Genomic DNA, 18816 nt, shown 5'->3' with positions numbered 1-18816 from the left:
TCGTCTACAGCAGGTTTAATGAAGAGTACGTATCTGGTGACTAGAACCAGCTACGATGGGCCTCAGTGCGCTTCTTAGAGAGGAACTTTAAATCTCGCTGCTGGAGAGTCATTTGCGGAGGTGGGACCGAGGTATGTCGAAAGCAGCTGTCAGCCGGCTTTGAGGATTGCCTCATCCATCCGGGCAGACCACGTCCACGTCTCCCCTGCCCGGCTTTCGGGCCCGAGGGCTCCTGCCGCTCCCCGCTCCCCCCTGCACCCCCCGCTCCTGCTCTCCCCGCTCCCGGGCAGCGCGGGCTCGGCCCTAGGGGCGCGCCCTGGGGCAGGCCATATATGGCGGGGGGCGTGTCCGGGGGCGTGTCCCGAGCAGTAAAAGCGCGGGCAGGGCGGCGCGGCGCGGCGCGGAGCTGGGCAGCCCCCGGGGAGATGCTGCGAGTGCGGTGCTTGCGCGGGGGGAGCCGCGGAGCCGAAGCGGCGCATTTCATCGGCTCGCGGGTTGGTGCCGCGCTGATCCGCCGCCACGCTCGGCGGGGCCGGGGTCCGGGTCGCTCCGACAGGGTTGGGGCGCGCCCACGGTGGCCGCGGGCACGCAGGGATGCGCCGAGTGTGGGCACGGTACTGGTTTCTGTGGCAGGGGCTCGCACGGGCATCCTCCCCGTTCAGCAGCACTGAGTTCAGTGACATCGGTCGTCGCTGTCAGTTTTGTTCTCCCATGCCGTTATTCCTCCAGACAGAATGTATTTTAAAAGGCAAATTGTCTTTTAAGCATATACTATGCCACAAATAAATTAGAATGCCTCTAATAAACAGCATGTTACTGTTAATGTTCCACATAATGCTTGTTGTTTTAGGATTGCAGTGTAAGGCACTTGTGGACTTCTGAACTGTTACTTTTTGCCTTCTGTAAGGGAAACATGATTTTTATTTCTATTTTAAGCTTGGAAGAGTCTTTACAGGATGGGTGCAGCGATCTTTCCAGAGCACCCAGGCAGCTACGGCCTCCCAGAACACCTGTGCTGCTGATGACAATAAGGCTACAAGCCCTGTACCTCAGGACAGTCCTGTTTGCTCATACAATGAATGGGACCCACTGGAAGAAGTCATTGTGGGAAGAGCTGAAAATGCTTGTGTTCCTCCTTTTTCTGTGGAGGTTAAGGTAAACAAGAAAAACAACAACTTTAAATGGAAAGTAGTGCAGTTTCTATATATGCAACTTAAACTTTACAGTGCACAAGGTATGGTATTTACCCATGAAAATTCTTTTCTAATGCTAGTTGTTTACATCTCTGGAATTTTACAGCTCAGCTGTGTTGGTGGGGGTTATGCTTTTTGTTCCCACTTTCAACTGATTTAATTTTTAACTGAAGTCACTATGTAGTAGAGACAGTCTTTAATACGTACAGCATGATCTGGTAATATAGTCCAGACACTATCAGGCTACACACATTGTAGCATTTGAGATAGGTGGCAGGATTGATATAATTGGTGAGCTGGGGCATGAAACCAAGTAGGGTTACAACTTGAAGGAAAAGGAAGTACAACTGTCTACTTAATGGTCTGAGAGAGATTAGTGTCTGTAGCTGTAAGACTGTTCTATTTAAATAGTTTTTAAATAGCTCACTGGAACTCCTATGTGCTATAGTAAGTGTTGTATGGAAATGTATACTCTCCTGCTTTTCAGATTTTTTTTTTATGTATGTGTGCATAAAACTATAACAGTAACTTAAAACTATGTTTCTTTGCTCTTTAAAATCTTGTATTTCAGCCTTGCTTTGCCTCTTATGTATGTTTAAGAAAAGCTTTACACAGAACATTAGACTATTGAATGGTTTTAAACTAAGCAGAAGCTTTCATTCTCTAGTTTAAGAGAAATGCTTAAATTCTGGGCTTGCTCTGAACTCTTTTTGTGAACTTTACCTGGACTTTAAAATGCTGAACCTGTGTTGTTACCTGCATTCCTGGGGATAATCCTGAGTTTTTCTCTTCTAGTGTCACAGTATAGATACAGCGTGATGCCACATTGCTGCCTTAGAGGAGGGACATGCAATGCATGGCTATCCCACCAAAATGAGCTGGCATAATACAGCTGCTGGAGAAGTAAAATTTTACAGGATACCTTGACAAAATTGACTGAAGACCTCAGTGTTAAAAGGGGGAGGGGACATGACACAGATGCATGCACACACACACAGGAATTCTTCTCTTTTGGCGTAGGAGAGATCATACTGAAAAGATGTTTAAAGTGCTGGAAATGGTAGTTTAGAGGAAGCTTTGGATGTACTTGTGGAAAGAAACTTTTCTTCCTACAGCCCATTTTAGCTTTGTATATTTTTCTTTAAAACTTGGGCTATGATTCTGGCCAAAAGTGTTTGGAGGAGTTTGAATGAATTACTGCAGCTTGGTGGTTCTAATCCCCAGACAGAAGAGTAATCCTTTGACATACACTGGGATATTTGAGATGATACCTTGGCCCCAGTAGCTCAATGAAAATTTGCCACTGACTTCATTATGACTTGTAAAATACTCCTTGAAAGCTTTAGCTCACTTACCAACCTCTGGAATCCTGTTCCAGACACTCCAGAGAAATTCTAGCAGCTTCAGAAAAACAAGCTAATGAGGACTGGGATTTTTAATATAAAATATGTGTGTGTGCATTTATGTACTTAAAACTGCCATAAGGAATGGACAGAAAGAGTATGGAGAAAACCCAACAGCTATCTTTGTTACATTCTAACATCACATTGGAGCAAAATTATGTTAAGTAGTGACCAAGGACTTTAATATCAGAAAAAAAATATTCTTTCAAATGTCTAACTTGCTGAAATGTCACATACTTTACTGATAGCCTTGTTCTAGTGCCTATTAAGCCCTAACTAAACAAATGAGCTCAGGTCATTCAGATCTATTGTTCTATGCAATATTAAAAGCTTGATGAGGAGTGTCAAAGTATAGAATTAATTCTGGAATTTGAAGACTTACTATCTGGGGGTTAAAGCAACCTTTACTTTTAGCTTTTCTTTATGTAAACTGCCTAGTCTGATGAATACATTGGCCAAAACAGTTAATAGGAATAGTGTGTGCTGGCTGAGATTTTTTTTTAGTTTTCTCTGCTTTTGTCTTAATTGTGCTGTAGAAATTGCTAAGGTAATTCTACCTTGTGGACGTTGTTGAATAATCCAAGCAGTAGTCTAAATCCTACCTTGCCAATAGTAAAAAAATCTTAATAGATTCAGATGTTATTCAAACCTCTGCCATGTGTCTGAAAGGTAGGGGAGGTAAATAAGAATCTATTTCCCTATTATGTTCCTGTAAATGGCAATACTAGGGCTGCTGTATATCACATGGCTTCTGCCAAGTGTGAATGAAGATTATCAGTTATAAAACTGCAGTTTAAATCTAGCAATTTTGAATTGTATAAAGGAAAAACTAAACTGTTGTACCTGAAAAACGTCTCAAATCATAATGCTGTTTTCGTAAATACTGGCTTTTGAGGTGCTTCTTTGTCACGTTTTAAAACTGTATGAATGTTTATATATGAAATACTTAAGTGCAGGAAGTATGGATGCGTTCAGGTCTTGTGTATACCAAAAGCACATCTCAAAGTACAACAAAAGCCTTTTTCCTGTGATGTAGAAATGATGCGATTGGCATAAGGAGGAGGAATCAGTGAATTTAATAGGAAGCTCTAAATATCTGAGGAATGTTAATAAGCTGACACATTGGACAGCTTCTTTATTGCATATCCTTTTGGGAGCTTGAAATGGCATGCGTAGGTTACATAAAGGGAAATGCACTATTTGGAAAAACATAGGAAATCTTATCTAGCATTCCATCAGTTAGGAAGATGCCCTCTTTTGAATAAGCACATTGATCAAGTCTCACTATTCAGTTGTATTCTTCTGAAGCAGTTGACATTTAGTCAAACAGTTGAGCTTTATGGCTTTGTACTTCACAATGATTTTTCAGTATATTTTTTAAATAATACTTTTTTGATGAAGAGATATTATTACAACAGATCATTATATCTTCAGTGAGAAGCTAACTTTAAGGTAGGTCTAGAGAGCATAATATTGATAACGTTAATTATTTCCTCACTATAAATGTTTTAAATATATATCAACTGTAGGGAGTGATTATCCTTTTTCTTAAAGATAATCTTTTTCTTACAGCACATTCTTGAATTTCTTTCAGAAAGATAATGTTGCTTTCCCCCCTCCCACCCAAATACCACTACAGTTTTTCATGTACTTTCAGATTATAGCTCATAAAGTGCATTGAGAATATTATTTAAAGCTCATTTCTATTTCCTGGTCATGGTACTTTTAGAGAAGTCTGAAATAATTGCAAGTATGTAAGTATGTGGTCAAAGGGGCCTGAAATCTCAACCCTGAATTAGTACAAAATAGATGTCCCAGTCACAGAGTTTCTTGCCCATCTATTCAGAATATGAGTGTTGTTATGGTATGGAATAGGAGTGGTGTTATGGTGTTCATCTTACTTTGTTGTAATTTTAGGATTGCGCTATCAGATTAGGGCACCACAAGTGTCATTTTTCACATTTGAGAAACAGGAGCAGTAGTAAAGGAGAGCTATACCTCTTAGGAATTAAAGAGATTCAAATATAACACGGGTGGCTCTGAAAATAACTAGCTTTACTCCATAGGACAAATTTGTCTCATTAGCAGAACAGGAGTCCATGGGAATGCTAGGCAGTTCATATGATCTGCATGTGACTTCTGAACAGCTGGCAAATCTGAGGTGATCAAATCACCCAAGACCCTGGGGGGAGGAGAGGGGTAGCAGTGGGGCATGGGGCAGGGAAGGAATAAATTCCCCCAGGAAGGATGGGAATATGTTTCAGTAGTGGAGGAGCAGGAGGGCCATACCGAGACCTTTGCTTGGGCTCTCTGTATAAATGTTAAGAATGTCTAAAAAGTTGAATTTTTTCCCCCTTCTATCTTACCTCTATAGTTTGAGGGCAAATAACCAGAAATAGTAGAGAGCGCAGTGGATAGCCTGGATTGTGAACGGAGATCAGGCACGATGCCTTCAGCAGAATTGCCTTGCCTACTTGGGACTCATACACCATACTAGCAACATTCATTGTTGGGGGTTCATCATTGCATTGTTTCTGTCCAGAGTGGTGCTCTCTGGAAGGCAATAAGGACTGCAATTGCATGAGTCTTTCTCATGTTCAGGAGGGCAAGGTTCTCCTGTGTCCCGTTGCTGTCACTCATGCTGTCTGAATGAGCAGAATTGGTAGAGGGAGGTCCTGACCTCTTTCTTTACTGTTTCTGATGCTTTCTGCTGTCATTCCAGAAGGGATACGTTTGCACGTGTTCACCTGTCATGCTAGTGTTAGCAGAGACCCATCAAAGTTGCTGGTTTCAACAGCTTGTAAATCTGAATGAAGTGCTTCCAAAGACACGCTGCTGAAGCAGCCTAATCGGTTTTGAAAATCTCTGTTTTTTCTTTTCAACCATGAGTACAAGGACATAATTCTGAATTATTATTTTTTAATTTGAGAAGACTGTCAGAGGATTTCAGGAGCAGAGGATTTTGGCCTGTAAGTGTTATACTTGTTTTAACCCAACCCTGACAGATGAATTTATCACTTGCATTTTCTAGACTTCTGCATTACCTGAAGTATGGCCACTTCTAGCCAACAGGGCATGTCATCTGTTGCTGCTTTACAATTCCTGATGCCACTACTGTGACAGTACCAAAGTGAGGTTTTAACAAGGTGATTACAGACAGGTGAATTTTTGCTAGCCTTATTAAATAACATGTCTATAGGGTTTCCTTTATGACTGGTGTGTTTGTACAGGTCTAGCGTAACAAGGACCAAATCTGTCATGGCCACTTGGCAGCACCAGCTAGTAAATACTCACTGAAGAGTAAATAGGAGTTGTTTATGTAGACTGTCTTGGTTTTTGTCTGTGATTTGATAATAATGAGACTTTCTATGGGGCTATGACTAGAGAGGGGAAAAGACTTGTAAAGAAAGAATTAATTACGTTATTTGTAGTAGTATTTCCACCCATAGGAACAAGGAATTTAAAGCTACTGATCCATCTATATCCAAAAATAGGAGGAAAGAAAATGCCCTGAAAATCCCATTTAAAAGTCATAACACTAAATTTGCAAATATGAATGAAATGTGTACTTCTCCCCTTTCCAGAATTGATTTCTCCTTTTTCTTTTTCTGCTGCTCATCAAAGGACTTTTTCTCGGGCATCATGCCCTGTATACAGTCTATCAGCAGTACTGAAACTGCGTGCTAGTTGAGTGAGTCTTCTCAGCATGTACAGCTGAAACTTAATTCTGTTGCTGTGTGTAACTATTTGGTGAAGACACCATCAGCTATTCACAACTAGTCTAACACCTGCACTTAAACATATTTAATAACTGGACACATGCACATCATAAAACTGAGCAAAGCCTTGCCAGTGATAAGTATTAATAGCTAGAGGTAACCACAAAAAGGCAGCAGAGTGCTTCTAGGATAGGAGTTCTTGACAGGGAATAATTGGCAGCATTTATCTGAAGTCTTGAATCTTCTACCTTCCTTCCACTGTCTCACCCCAGCCCTTCATTTCAGAAGGATCAGCAGGCCATTAACAGCTTTTACCAACTCCTCACATTAGAGCAGGAATCAAATATAAGGTGCACTATGTGGTAACTTATACAATGCAATGTTGAGATGGTGAGAGAACTGAACATGAAGAATTGTATGTTATACATCTATTTCCCTTTGCCAAAAAAAAAACCACGATGCTTATTCTTTGTCACTTGTCCTTTTGTTCTAGGCCAACACATATGAAAAGTATTGGGGATTTTATCAGAAATTTGGAGGCCAGAGTTTCCCCAAAGACCACGTAAAAAAAGCTATTGCTGAAATTGAGGAGATGTGCAATATTTTGAAAAAAGAAGGTGTAATTGTCAAGAGGCCTGATCCAATTGACTGGTCTGTGAAGTATAAAACACCTGATTTTGAATCTACAGGTAAATACTATTCCGCTCTTGAAGGGTGTATAGTCTGTTTAGCTCTCTTGTCTGAGACACTTTGGCTACCATCTAGTCTAACTTCCTGCTTGGAGCGGGAGTATCCAGAGAGGGTAGATCCTTCTCAACTTTGTATCAATTGTGGTCTCCAGGTTCCCTTCATGGCAAGCATGTTCTTAAGTTAGTTTTTACTAGTAGAAGTTCAGTGGGGACCAGGTAATAATTGTGAAAATTATTAGCAATATAATAACAAAGCTGTTTTTGTTTGTTTTTGTTGGTGTTTTTTTTTTTTTTTTTTTGCTTGTTATTTATTTACATACCCTACTGGGACTAGTTCTGCATTGCATCAAATTCTTGTCCTGTGCTATTACTATTTAAAAGGATGACATAAAAAATGAGGTCCACTTGGAAAACCCACTACCTCTTACCTTTTATAGAAGTCTTCTGAGTAGTTCATAAGCATATGTCTAGTTAGTTTCCATTAATCAGATTGTGGAGACTTGTAGATTGTGGATGACTTCCTTCTAGCTGTAAACTTGTTATGAATGAGGCTTTGTAGCAAAATGTTGCAAGTATTTTGAATGGAAAATGTCACTTTGAAAAATTGAAGACTGTCAATAAGAGCCTCATTATGGCCTATTTTCCTGACTTCTGTGAAGATGCTCTTTGCAAGTCTTTCAGGTAGAGAAGTAATGGTAAAAATGGTGGTAAAAAGTGAAGAACCTGAAAAATCTGAGAAAAGCCTATTTGTTTCATAGATTCATGCACTTTTTCCTTTTAGGTATGTATGCTGCCATGCCAAGAGACATCCTGCTGGTGGTGGGAAATGAAATTATTGAAGCGCCTATGGCTTGGCGTGCTCGTTTCTTTGAGTACAGAGCGTATAGACGAATAATTAAAGAGTACTTCAACTGTGGTGCTAAGTGGACAACTGCTCCCAAACCCACAATGGCAGATGAGCTCTATGATCAGGTATTATTTTCATTTTGCTTCAGAACTTTTGATAATTTCAACCGGAAATCTGTTTCACAAAGAGAGAGGGAAATAAGTGAATTTGTGTTTTCTTTAATGTTGGAAAACTTTCTACAGTCTATCCAGGTGAAACTGAGTGTGCACCTGTGTAATAAGAAACAGGAAGTTGTGCCTACTGGAATCAGGTCTACTCTGAATTGTTTTGATTACTGACTGTAACTTAGCATTGCTAAAGAGGAAAGAATGCTCGAAGGTCATCACAAAGAGTACTTCAAAGAATTAATATTTCCTGAATATATCAGGAAGGTGGGAAAGAGTTGTGTATATTTCTTTTCACCAAAAAGACCTCACAATTCTTGTTTTGCATGAAGGACTTGTATTTTGGAAGCTACATGAAGAAATAGTGAAAGATCTAAACTGTGACTATTTACCTTCTGAATATAAGTGATTTTTTTTTCTTCTGTAATACTTTACTTTGACAATTTTGGTAGTTTTCTGTAGGCTCCCATTTGCATTAGGATCTTGGTAGCATCTACAATAGGTGCAGCTAAATTGGTTGTGAAATGATTATAACTTTTTGGGAGCAGCAACAACTTCCCAGTGATGCAAGGAAGTCTTTATTAAATGAAATTACCCTAGAGTAATCAGTCAATATTAGAAAACATCCAGAGCCTATTGTGAAGCATACTTACTTATCCAGTAGCTTCTGTTTGTGCTGTTTTTTCCATCTTATCTGTTCTTAATTCCATTGTTCTAAAATGTATTTTAATTTTACCTTCTAAGTTAAAGTAGTGCTTCAATCTAAAATGTGGAAAAAGTGCAAAGTCCACCTGTGTTAGGAAATAGCTTGCATACAAGTATTTCTGTCCCTGTGCAATAATTTGTTGGACTGGTAGTTAAACTCAGCTGGTGATGAATACTTTCAATGCACAAGTCAGTATACTATCGAGACAGTGGTTCTGACAAACAATTAACTTCTTGATATAACTCTTCTCTTATACCATCACCTGTTCTTGAATGTAATTGAAACTCTATTTATTTAAAATTCCTTAATTACGCTTTTTCTTCTACTCATTTAGAAGTAAAAAAAAAACAAACCAACTCCAAGGGAACATATGGAACATACTAGCTATCAATATAAACATATTTTCTTCGTTTCAAAATGCTCGTCAATAGCAAATGGTTTGAAAACTTTCGCCTACCAGCTCCAACCTAAAGTTATCTCCTTTCTGAATTAGGATTATCCCATCTGCTCTGTTGAAGATAGGCACAAACTGGCTGCTCAGGGAAAATTTGTAACTACAGAATTTGAGCCATGCTTTGATGCTGCTGACTTCATTAGAGCTGGAAGAGATATCTTTGTACAAAGGAGTCAGGTAAACAAAGGTTTCTTCCAACAGTGTTGTTATCTATCTTTGATGATTGATATTTTTATATTTACATTTCTAAACAACATTAAAATTTCTATTGACAAAAGCTGGTATTTATAGAGTATCTGTTAAATATTAGCTAGAGGCACAGGGTTCTAGTATTTTGGTGTTAAATATTTATTTAAATAAAACCTTATATAAACTAAATTTGGATGTCATTTATATTCTAGCCTAGTGAAACTTTGTTCTGTTTTTAGGTTACTAATTACATGGGCATTGAATGGATGAGGCGGCATCTTGCACCAGACTATAGAGTGCATGTAATATCCTTTAAGGATCCAAACCCTATGCACATTGATGCCACATTTAATATCATTGGACCTGGTCTTGTGCTGTCTAACCCAGACCGTCCCTGCTACCAGGTAAGATTGCAGCAAAGGAGAAAGTATCAAGTGTTTGATATTTTTAAATGATTCAGATATCCCTACTCATCATTTAAATCATTGAGTGATTTAAATCATTGAAGTGAGGGTGAAGAGGGGCTTTTCTTAAAAATACTGGCAGGCTGGGTTGCTTACTGAGTTTTTAGGACTAGAGCTCCCTCTCGTGGTTACACGTAAATAAAGAGCTCCTCCAAGTATTCGGGAAATGAGGTTGAAAAGTCGATTCTCTTTAGCCAAATTATCCTCCTCTTATTTTTAACTTAATTGTGTTATTCTGAGAGAAACATATTCCACCGGATACCTATGTTTTGTTTCCTTTGTTAAATAGACTGCATATTTAGCTTCTCAGGAAGTACAATGCAGAAGTAACTTTGTGGTATTTTTGCTGGTTTTGTTTCTATAAAGAGCACTGTAATTCATATCAGTGATTCCTATAGGGAAATTAATAATCCTAAAAAATATAATACTTATTTAACATTCTTACACGTTATTACAATATTCTTACAAATATCATTTTCACTTGACAGGCTCTAAACTGCATATATCGTCTTTGTTTTTAATGTATCTTTGTGTAGTTAGCTTATACTAAGAAAAACAGTAGAACTATGCTAGTAGTATGCTAAGTTGGAAAAGGTCTTCAAAATGTTCTTGTACAAAAATTGATTTTGTGGATGGAACACAAGGGAAGGGGGTGTTGTATACACTGAACTACCCTGTGAAAATGTGGCATAGGTTGGATGACATAATGTGATGCTTTAAGAAGCCCGTTTAGAATCTAACTAAATTTATTTTTTAGATTGATCTCTTCAAGAAAGCAGGCTGGACAGTGATTCACCCCCCAGTGCCACTCATCCCAGATGGTATATTCATACTTTTTTTTCTAATAATTCCATAATATTCTTAAGCATGTTCTTATGGGGCAACATTGGTTCAAAGTCTACAGTTACTGTAGCAGGTTTGTTCTCCTGTGTTTAGATCACCCACTGTGGATGTCTTCTAAATGGCTCTCCATGAATGTCCTAATGCTGGATGAGAAACGTGTGATGGTCGATGCCAATGAGACTTCAATTCAGAAGATGTTTGAAAAACTGGGTACGTCCTAACTTATTTTAACATACACTTAAAATGAAATGATCTTGAGCTCAACTGCGTGCATCAGGATGAATGGAGGCTTCATTGATAGTAGTCAAAGCAACCAGCACTGGAGAAAGGTATTCAAACAATCGGATTAATAAATAACAGTCGTTCAGTGATTTCTCTCCTGAATGCTTAAGACATACCTACAGCTTGAAGCAAAAGAAGGTATGAGTAGTAATTAAAATTGCTTATAGCATGAGCTTTTGAATGAACTTCTTTAACGTGAAACTGTTTGGTTTCAAAGTCAAAATCTGTGTTAGAGGGATTGTATATGTATTGCTGAGTGATACTGCCAAAATGCTTCAGATTTTCCTTCTCTTTATACTTCAAACTGTCTAAGACTACTTAACCTAGGTATTTCTGCTCACTTACAGAGAATCTCTCTCCTGCAAGATGTAATCTTAGATAGGGCAGAACTCCTTTAGATATGCAGTGGCAGGATGACTATTATTGAATATAAAAATCCAAGTCTATGCACTGCTCCCTGGAAAGACAAATAAAATAGACTTAATTTGTTGAACTCATGCAGTTAATCCAACTGTTCCCATCATTCCGGGAGAGAAGGATTTGGGTAGGTCTACTTACAGCTCATAGCTGGTCAGTAGGAGGGTAGTCTACTTTTGCTTGGTGCTATAGCCAGCTGACTCTTGCTGCACATGGTGATGCAAAAGTTGACAGATAGATGGACTGATGGGTAAATAAGGAAAAGGAAAAATCAAGCAAAGTGAGGGATCGATGTTTTGGAGAATGAGAAGGAATACTCCCACAAGCAGAAGACTAATGAGAGAGAATGAACCGAAGGTGAAAGATAACTGAACCTAGAAGAAAGGCTGCTTTGTTCATGGAAGAGAGCACTTGATTGAAGCTTCCCTCAAATCTGAGACAGTTCACAGATGAGAACCATGCAATCTAATGTTTTATTCTACTTTTAAATGACTGGGTGTACAGCTGTTAGTGAACAACTCTAGCTTTCTAGTCTTGGGTTGTTTAATTCTCTGCGTGATCAAGGAGCAGAGTATCTATAAATACTTTAAAATACTTAGAAAATGAGGCTGTTAATGCCAGTCGTGACACATCCTTCACACTTGAACTTTACTCTGTGCAAGTTCTACATAAAATTCTGTAGTCAGTAAGTTCATAGGACTGAGATGGGTCTGCTGGGAATTAAAGCATTTCTGACCTAGATGGTGGATTCTACTGAGCTGCTCTTGATCTCCCAAAAGTACTAAGAAAGAAAAAGTCAAGCTTCGTAACAGAAAAGTCTTCTGATCCTAATCCATCTGTCAGGACTTTGTGTAAGCTGAGCCACAGCTGAAAAATCAGAGCTGAAAAGAAGTGGGAGGAAGCTTAATCTAGGTAATAAGTATAACAGCTTTTTCTTCCCCCTCTTGGAGAAAGAGGGTCTTGGAGATCTGTACTTTCAATTCTGATTTACTTGAAAGAGTATATTCAGCGACTGAACTGTAAATGCTCACACAGATTTATGTAAATGTGCCTTGGTCACATATCGTAGTGGCATTTCAACTAATTTTTCACATGCTGAAGAAAATGATTTTCTTTTTGACTGACATGTCATAACACATCAAACACCAGCTGTGCACCAGGTACTGTATTATTCCTGAGGGTATGGCTGAAATAAACAAATCAGCTGTGTTCCTGGCTTGTTCTCTGCCTAGAATTTGGGGGAAAGAAATTCTTAACAAATGAGTAGGAAATACTTTCTATGATCTGATAAAAGATTATCTAATGTTCTGATCAAAGCTTACCACATGAATCTGAGATTTTCATTTAAAAGTATGCAATGTATGTTTCTTGCAGGCATTTCTACAATTAAAGTGAATATTCGCCATGCCAATTCATTGGGAGGTGGTTTCCATTGCTGGACATGTGATATCCGCCGCCGTGGTACCCTGCAATCTTATTTTGACTAGTCATGAGCCAACTAGGCAGCTATAGTTCAGCTTCTAAAATAAGCATAGGAAATGAGCTCATGCAGCCATTTTAACAAAAATGAAATTAATTTGTTCTAGTGCTTGATCAGTGGTGTCCTTACAGTGGTCTAGGGAATGATTTATTCTTAGGTACTCTTCACTTTAAGCAATATAATTGAAACTACTTCCATCAGCAATACAGGTTTTCTGGCTGGCTTTTTGAAAGACATCCTTCATCTACGAAGTCCTCTCACATTGGCTTTGAATGTAAAAACTTGACAAGATAGCTAAAGGCTCTTGCTAGATGAGTTTGGTCACTAACATTGGACATCTACCTCTGTCTGATACTCTATCAAATAGGCAGCTTGAAATGTTAAACTTGAATTAACATTTCTTATTCCTTTTAATCGGTTTATTGTTCTAATATATTAGTGTTTAATGCAGTTAAAACAGATGCGACTGTACAGATCTATTATGGAACCAAGTAATTTTATAATGCTTTTCATGTTGGGCCATACAGATATTCAGAGAATTTCCAGTATGATCTAACTTTAAAACATTATTTTCATTTACTTGTGATGTCCGTCTACATTTTCTTCTAATGCATTTGTCATGCATCTGAACACTTTTTTTATATTACTTTTTGTATTGCTGAAATTGGTTCTTTTATTTAACTTTTTAAAGTGTACAAATGGTAGCTAATAGTCTGCATCTACAGGTTTTGCTGTGAATTGTTTACGTAACTAAAAAAAAAATGGAAAGAAAAAAAAAGAGCTGACACCTCCTTCACCACTCACGCAACCTCCTTCATCTGTAGCAGATACTGCGATTTGAGTACTGATTACTGAATATGTACTTTTTATGCTAATAAACTTTTTTGCATTCTCTGTTTGTGTTGCCTTTCTTCTGGAAAGGAGTAAGCATGAAATATCTGGATGGCTAGGTGCTTGTAAAATCCAGCATACAGCTGGAAATAGAAAATACACATGGCTTTTTCTGTAAAATATGGAACATCTTAATGCAGGAAATCCTTGTACTATATTGTTCACGTAACATGTTGTTGCTTGTGTTTTGTCCAGAAGTAGGACTGGTGGGGGAGAGTACTCTCAATAGATGTTTATTATCACAGTAGGGAGGAAGCTACTACTCCATACAATACCGTGCAACTACACAGAAAAGGTCTTGCAAAATCAGCTGTCAGGCATAACATGCTCACGTTTAAGTTATCAACAAACTATAAAGCCCCATTGTCGTATTTTGCCAGCAGCTGCATGGGACCAAACGTTTTTTTTTCATATGTTGATGATCTAGAATTCTGTAAGACATGCTACACTGGAAGAGCTAATAACATGGCTACCACCATTTCACTGAGTAAAGATGGCTTCTCTCTTTTAACTTTAAAATCAAGACTCTTTAGGCAGTTGAAATTCATCAGAGTCTACAACTATAAATTAGTTTTGCTTTCTATTAATGACAAGGGAGCTGGACGTTTAGCCTAAACAGCTGGGTAGAGGGGCATGCATTCCAAGGCCTTCTTTTGCCATTGTTCTGCATGCTCTAGTGCTGAAGTGGATATCTGTATATTTGTGCACAGCATAAGGTATCACACGGTACAGCTGAAAGCATTAAAAGCTTTGGCCAAACGTGGATTGATAACTGGACACAAGTGCCTCTGATACATCCACAATGATGGAGACTACTTTCATATCTTGTTATATGTGACCCTTACTTGATAGTACAGTGTAGCTTTATGTAAACGTTACAGATGCTCTGACTTCATCTCAGTATACTTTTCTGAAGCAATTGTAAGCACAATTCCCTTCCATGCACACACAATAAATGTGATTGACCTGCCAGTGATAAAGGTGCTGCATGTGCACCGACCTTAATGTTCTCTTTCTCTGGAAAACGTGCTGCTGTCTGCTCTGATGTGATCAGCTGTTTCTTGCATGTTCTTTAGAGCCATAGGAAAGGAAGAATAGGTGGGGTGGCTGGCCTGTCTCTGAAGTCTTCTACCAGTTTATTCCAATAATGAAGGTAGCTCTTTCAAAAATAGTGTAGACTAGAGATTTTGACTTCACAGGAGAAAACATTCAAGACATATTTATATCCAATGTTAGACTAAGAATTTTAGACCCCAACAACTGCTTAAACTCTGTAAAGTTTTTTTCAGTTACCATCCTGTTTTGATTTGTAGTGTTTAATTAAGGCATTGGTATCCAATGATGAATATGACTGAAAAATTACAAGGACTCTTGGGTAGTTGTTTATACCCATCTGGGAGGAATGTAGAAAGCAAACGGCTCAAAACAAAACAAGGACTGTAAATCACCCTTTGTATTAAACCCAGTGTTTTCAGTTTGAAGGAAAAAATGCTAGAATTCTTTTTTTTTAGCTTTTTTTTTTTTTTTAAATTATAGTGATTTTCATCACTGTGTTTCTCACAAGCCCTGTTGCTTGTGGGCTGTTTCTTTTTAGGCATGTGATGCATTTCCGAAGAACCCTGTACTCCTGTTTGAATCTACTGAAGGCTCACATGTTCTGCTTGGGTTTTAAAGAAAGTGTAGTAATCTTTACTTTGATGACAAATACATGATCCCTAATGCTGGAACAAAGCTGTCTTTACAGCAGGCCTGTGAATGTGTCTTGCTGATTTTTTTCTTCAATTCATTTTCAGAAAAAGAAACAACCAACCCAAATGAACAAACGTATTGACTTGGGAGTTTAGGCTTCTAGTTTAACAGGAAATGCTTTCCTATTTAGGCCATGACTAAAAATCGATTTGAAAGTTGCTAATGTGAAATTTAGCTTTAGTCTTAGTTCTAGTACTTAGATGAAGAGCAACTTCAAGAATTAGTACCATTTTTCTTTCATAAGCATTTTGTCGTTTTACTTAGGTGAAGTTAACACGCAGTGTAGATGGAATTTCTACTGTTTTGTACGCTTTGGGGCAAGCTGAACTGTGTTTAAAAATCTGTATATAGTCTCAAAGGATCAGAATTCTTCTTTTCCATTAATAGTTCCCTTGATTATGTCTGGTGGGACTTTCAAAAAGGATATTATTAAACATCAAATTAGGTGCAAAAAATTTATGAGCATGTCAGCCTTTTCCCAGCTTTTTTGCTTATCCTTTATAAAATATGTACATTTTTTAACCTTAAACTGCTCACACAGTACCAAGTCTTTAAGTCTGCAAACCACCACTATGCTTCTGAAGTTGTTTGTTTTTTGTTTTCTGCCAGTAATACGTATTCTTCTACCTAATCCTTGGAGGTTTTGGCTGAATAGATTTGTCTCCAACTCATGTTTCCTTCAACAAGGAAGGCAGGGGAGTTTTTCCATATGATCAGAAGCTTTCTGTTCAGTTTCAGCAGTGGCATCAGAATGCAGATTGGCGAGACACACTAGGAGAAATGCATTGACACAGTGAAGTGTTGCTACCATCATTTAGGGATAGAGGAGCTGGTAGTGTGAATATTTTTGAGACCTTCTCAGATCTGTCTCCTTGACTGACTTTAGCTGGTCACTTAGCCAATTTACTTCCACATAAGGAAAAAGAGAACCACGCTTAAGTACTCCATGAAGTGTAGCGATGGTTAAACAATACATGCCTGGAAACTGCTTCAGTTTGCAAAAGTGCTGAAGACTTTTTGGGATCCTGTGTAAGTCTCCTGCAGCACAAGACCAGAGAGAACAAAGTTTCTGTCTATCTTGCAGCTGCAATATTTTCCCACCAGTGTGCAGTACATATGCAAATGTATTCACAAGTATGCTTACAAATGTCTCTGGGGTTGATATGCACTTCTGTATACCAAATGTAAAATTACCATTTCTTACACTTTCTTCTGTCTTACCAGTGCCATTGAGAGATATGATTATGCTGCTATAGGAGAGAATCTATGAAGTAAACAACGCAATGACAAAAAAAAAATAAAAAAAAAATAAATCAAATGTATATTTTAAAGCTCTAGTAGGTTTTCTTTATAGTGGAAGAACTGGAAAAATGCTGATGAGAATCAGCATTTTCCCCAGTAACCCATTCAAAAGGGAGTGATGCAGAGACAGCAAAACCTTAAGAGGAATGATGAAGGGAACATGATATATAATACTGCTCTGGTAGATGCCACCACATAATGCTGATACTTATAATCTTCCAAGTTATTTTTGTTCTTGCAGAGAGGGAGGTCAGCCCATGTCACAGTTGGTTTTGGTTAGACAAGACCCTGGAAATAGGAATACATGGTGAGAAACAGGAGCGCTTGGTTTCTGCTTTGATATCCAATTACAAGCAATTTTTGGAGGCCAAATTACATGCAGGCAACAGGCCTTGCTATTGGGCAAGATGGAGGAAGCAGGCGTGATGGTGTTTGGCCACCTCTGTTCCAGGCTGCAGTTTATATGTAAATAAAACAAATTAAATATGGGCTGGACTTGAATTTTGCATAATTTGTTTTTCAGTCTGAGAAGGCCTTAAATACTTGGTATTGCTTGGCAGAGGGGCACTTTAGCTTTCAGAATAAATGGTTTCAAAAGAAGCATCAGAAACACAGGATTGACTGGAAGCCCTAAGGAAAGGTGATAAATCAGTTGCCTAATCTACAGAGAGAGATCTTCAGGGTGGGCTCAGCCCAGCTGCAGGGAATTAGCCAGCCACGCTCCAGGCAGTGGCTCTGGAGGGCTAGGATTTCCCTTGCACTTTGCTTCTGAAACTTGTCTGCAGTAGGCTTGCTGGTTATAAGAAGCCATGTGCTGCATTTGTGTAAACGCCTGCAATAAAGGTTCTTTGTGTCTATTGTTTTTAGCTTAGACATGTTTCTTAGAGTACCAGTGGCAAATCAGAGAGGATGTAGAAAGAAGGTGAAGTCTTAGGTAGGAACAGCCTCTTGCAACATACCTGTAGTTTGTGGCTGGGAACGCTAAGTGCCGGTGGTATACAAAGTAGGGGAAGGAGAGCCTTTTTTCCCTACTTAATGTGCAGAAGGGAAAGAATGGTTCTCTCCAGTCAGTTCCTGTAGGCTGTGCCTGTTCTAGCAGAATATGATTGTTTCTTGGTTTTGATTACTCCTGAATCTTCCTGCTATCTAGTTTAAAATACTGTCATTTGGTTCTGCTTTGGTATCCATCTGATTAATAGCACAAACTGCAAAGATTGGTGGGTAGCACTGCAACTCCTGTGCTGATGCTTAAGAGGCGTGGACTGATGTCTGTGCAACTCCATATAAAATTTGTTTTGTTTTTTAAATCAAAAGTTAGGCCCACTGGGGAAAAGAAATTTGTCTTGCTTTATGTGCTGCTGTTGGAAATTAGACTGTTGGATCCACAAATATTTCTGCTAGTCAGTTATATTGCCAGAGTTGAATTCCCTGTTCCAGCCTTCCAGAGTGGCAGGGGCTCTTCATTCCTGCTACGGCAAGACCCAGAGTGTTTAGCTCTGCTGAAACTGTCGGGATGCCCCTCAGCCTCTGGCATTTATAGCTTCCCAGGAGTATCTGCTTCTGCTTTGCTTATGCTAGAGCATTCTTGGAGCTTAATTGAGCAGGCAGGAAATAGTTCTATGATAATGAGTGATGTCCAAAGTTAGTGGTTCATTCATTAGTTTATAGCAAATTGTCACGATTTATGTGTTGGTGAAGTCAGTTGTATGAATGAGAAACAGAACTTTCCAAATGTTTTCTTACTGGAATGGTATTTTCATAAGCTTGGTAGTGTGACGAATTAGACAGTGCTACAAAAAAAAAAAATAGTCTATCAAGTCCACTGCATGCTCTATAACACTTTTTACCATCTCTCTGTTCACTTTATGTCTTGCAGGACAAGAGAGAGGGAGAAGCTATTTGGCTGAGACCCGGAGTGGATAACATGAAGGTGATTCTAGCTGGCAGGGATAAGCAGGAGGAGGAACTGGCAGAGACTAAGGTAACACCCTCAGCTACGCTGGTTTATCTGTCATCTACATGGA

At 38.8% G+C, this 18816-nt stretch overlaps 1 protein-coding gene across 3 annotated transcripts; it reads left to right on the top strand.

Moving 5' to 3' along the window:
* Positions 1-10: 10 nt before the first annotated feature.
* GATM (glycine amidinotransferase) lies at positions 11-13744 on the top strand. 3 transcript variants are annotated; one of them, XM_067003986.1, is made up of 9 exons: positions 11-131; positions 937-1155; positions 6809-7004; positions 7786-7976; positions 9215-9352; positions 9604-9768; positions 10586-10649; positions 10765-10881; positions 12745-13744. In XM_067003986.1, exons 3-9 carry the CDS (start codon positions 6908-6910, stop codon positions 12855-12857), a joined length of 885 nt encoding a protein of 294 aa, XP_066860087.1. In that variant the 5' UTR covers positions 11-131; positions 937-1155; positions 6809-6907; the 3' UTR covers positions 12858-13744. The 3 variants fall into 3 exon arrangements, with proteins under 3 accessions (XP_066860087.1, XP_047928007.1, XP_066860088.1); XM_048072050.2 differs by lacking the exon at positions 11-131 and adding an exon at positions 351-494; XM_067003987.1 differs by lacking the exons at positions 11-131; positions 937-1155 and adding an exon at positions 5596-5742.
* The last annotated feature ends 5072 nt before the right edge of the window (positions 13745-18816 follow it).

Source organism: Anser cygnoides, chromosome 11, assembly GCF_040182565.1.
Source record: "Anser cygnoides isolate HZ-2024a breed goose chromosome 11, Taihu_goose_T2T_genome, whole genome shotgun sequence".
Classification (NCBI taxonomy): Eukaryota; Metazoa; Chordata; class Aves; order Anseriformes; family Anatidae; genus Anser; species Anser cygnoides.
Note: the sequence above shows the minus strand (reverse complement) of the source record. Positions and strands in the feature narration are given on the sequence as shown.

What these genes read in the sequence shown, in the direction of transcription:
- GATM (XM_048072050.2), top strand. Translation starts at nt 426, where the DNA reads ATGCTGCGAGTGCGGTGCTTGCGCGGGGGGAGCCGCGGAGCCGAAGCG. An exon ending in CAGACCGTCCCTGCTACCAG is followed by an intron (nt 9,769 to 10,585) that starts GTAAGATTGCAG and finishes TTTATTTTTTAG; the next exon opens with ATTGATCTCTTCAAGAAAGC. An exon ending in AGTGCCACTCATCCCAGATG is followed by an intron (nt 10,650 to 10,764) that starts GTATATTCATAC and finishes TCCTGTGTTTAG; the next exon opens with ATCACCCACTGTGGATGTCT.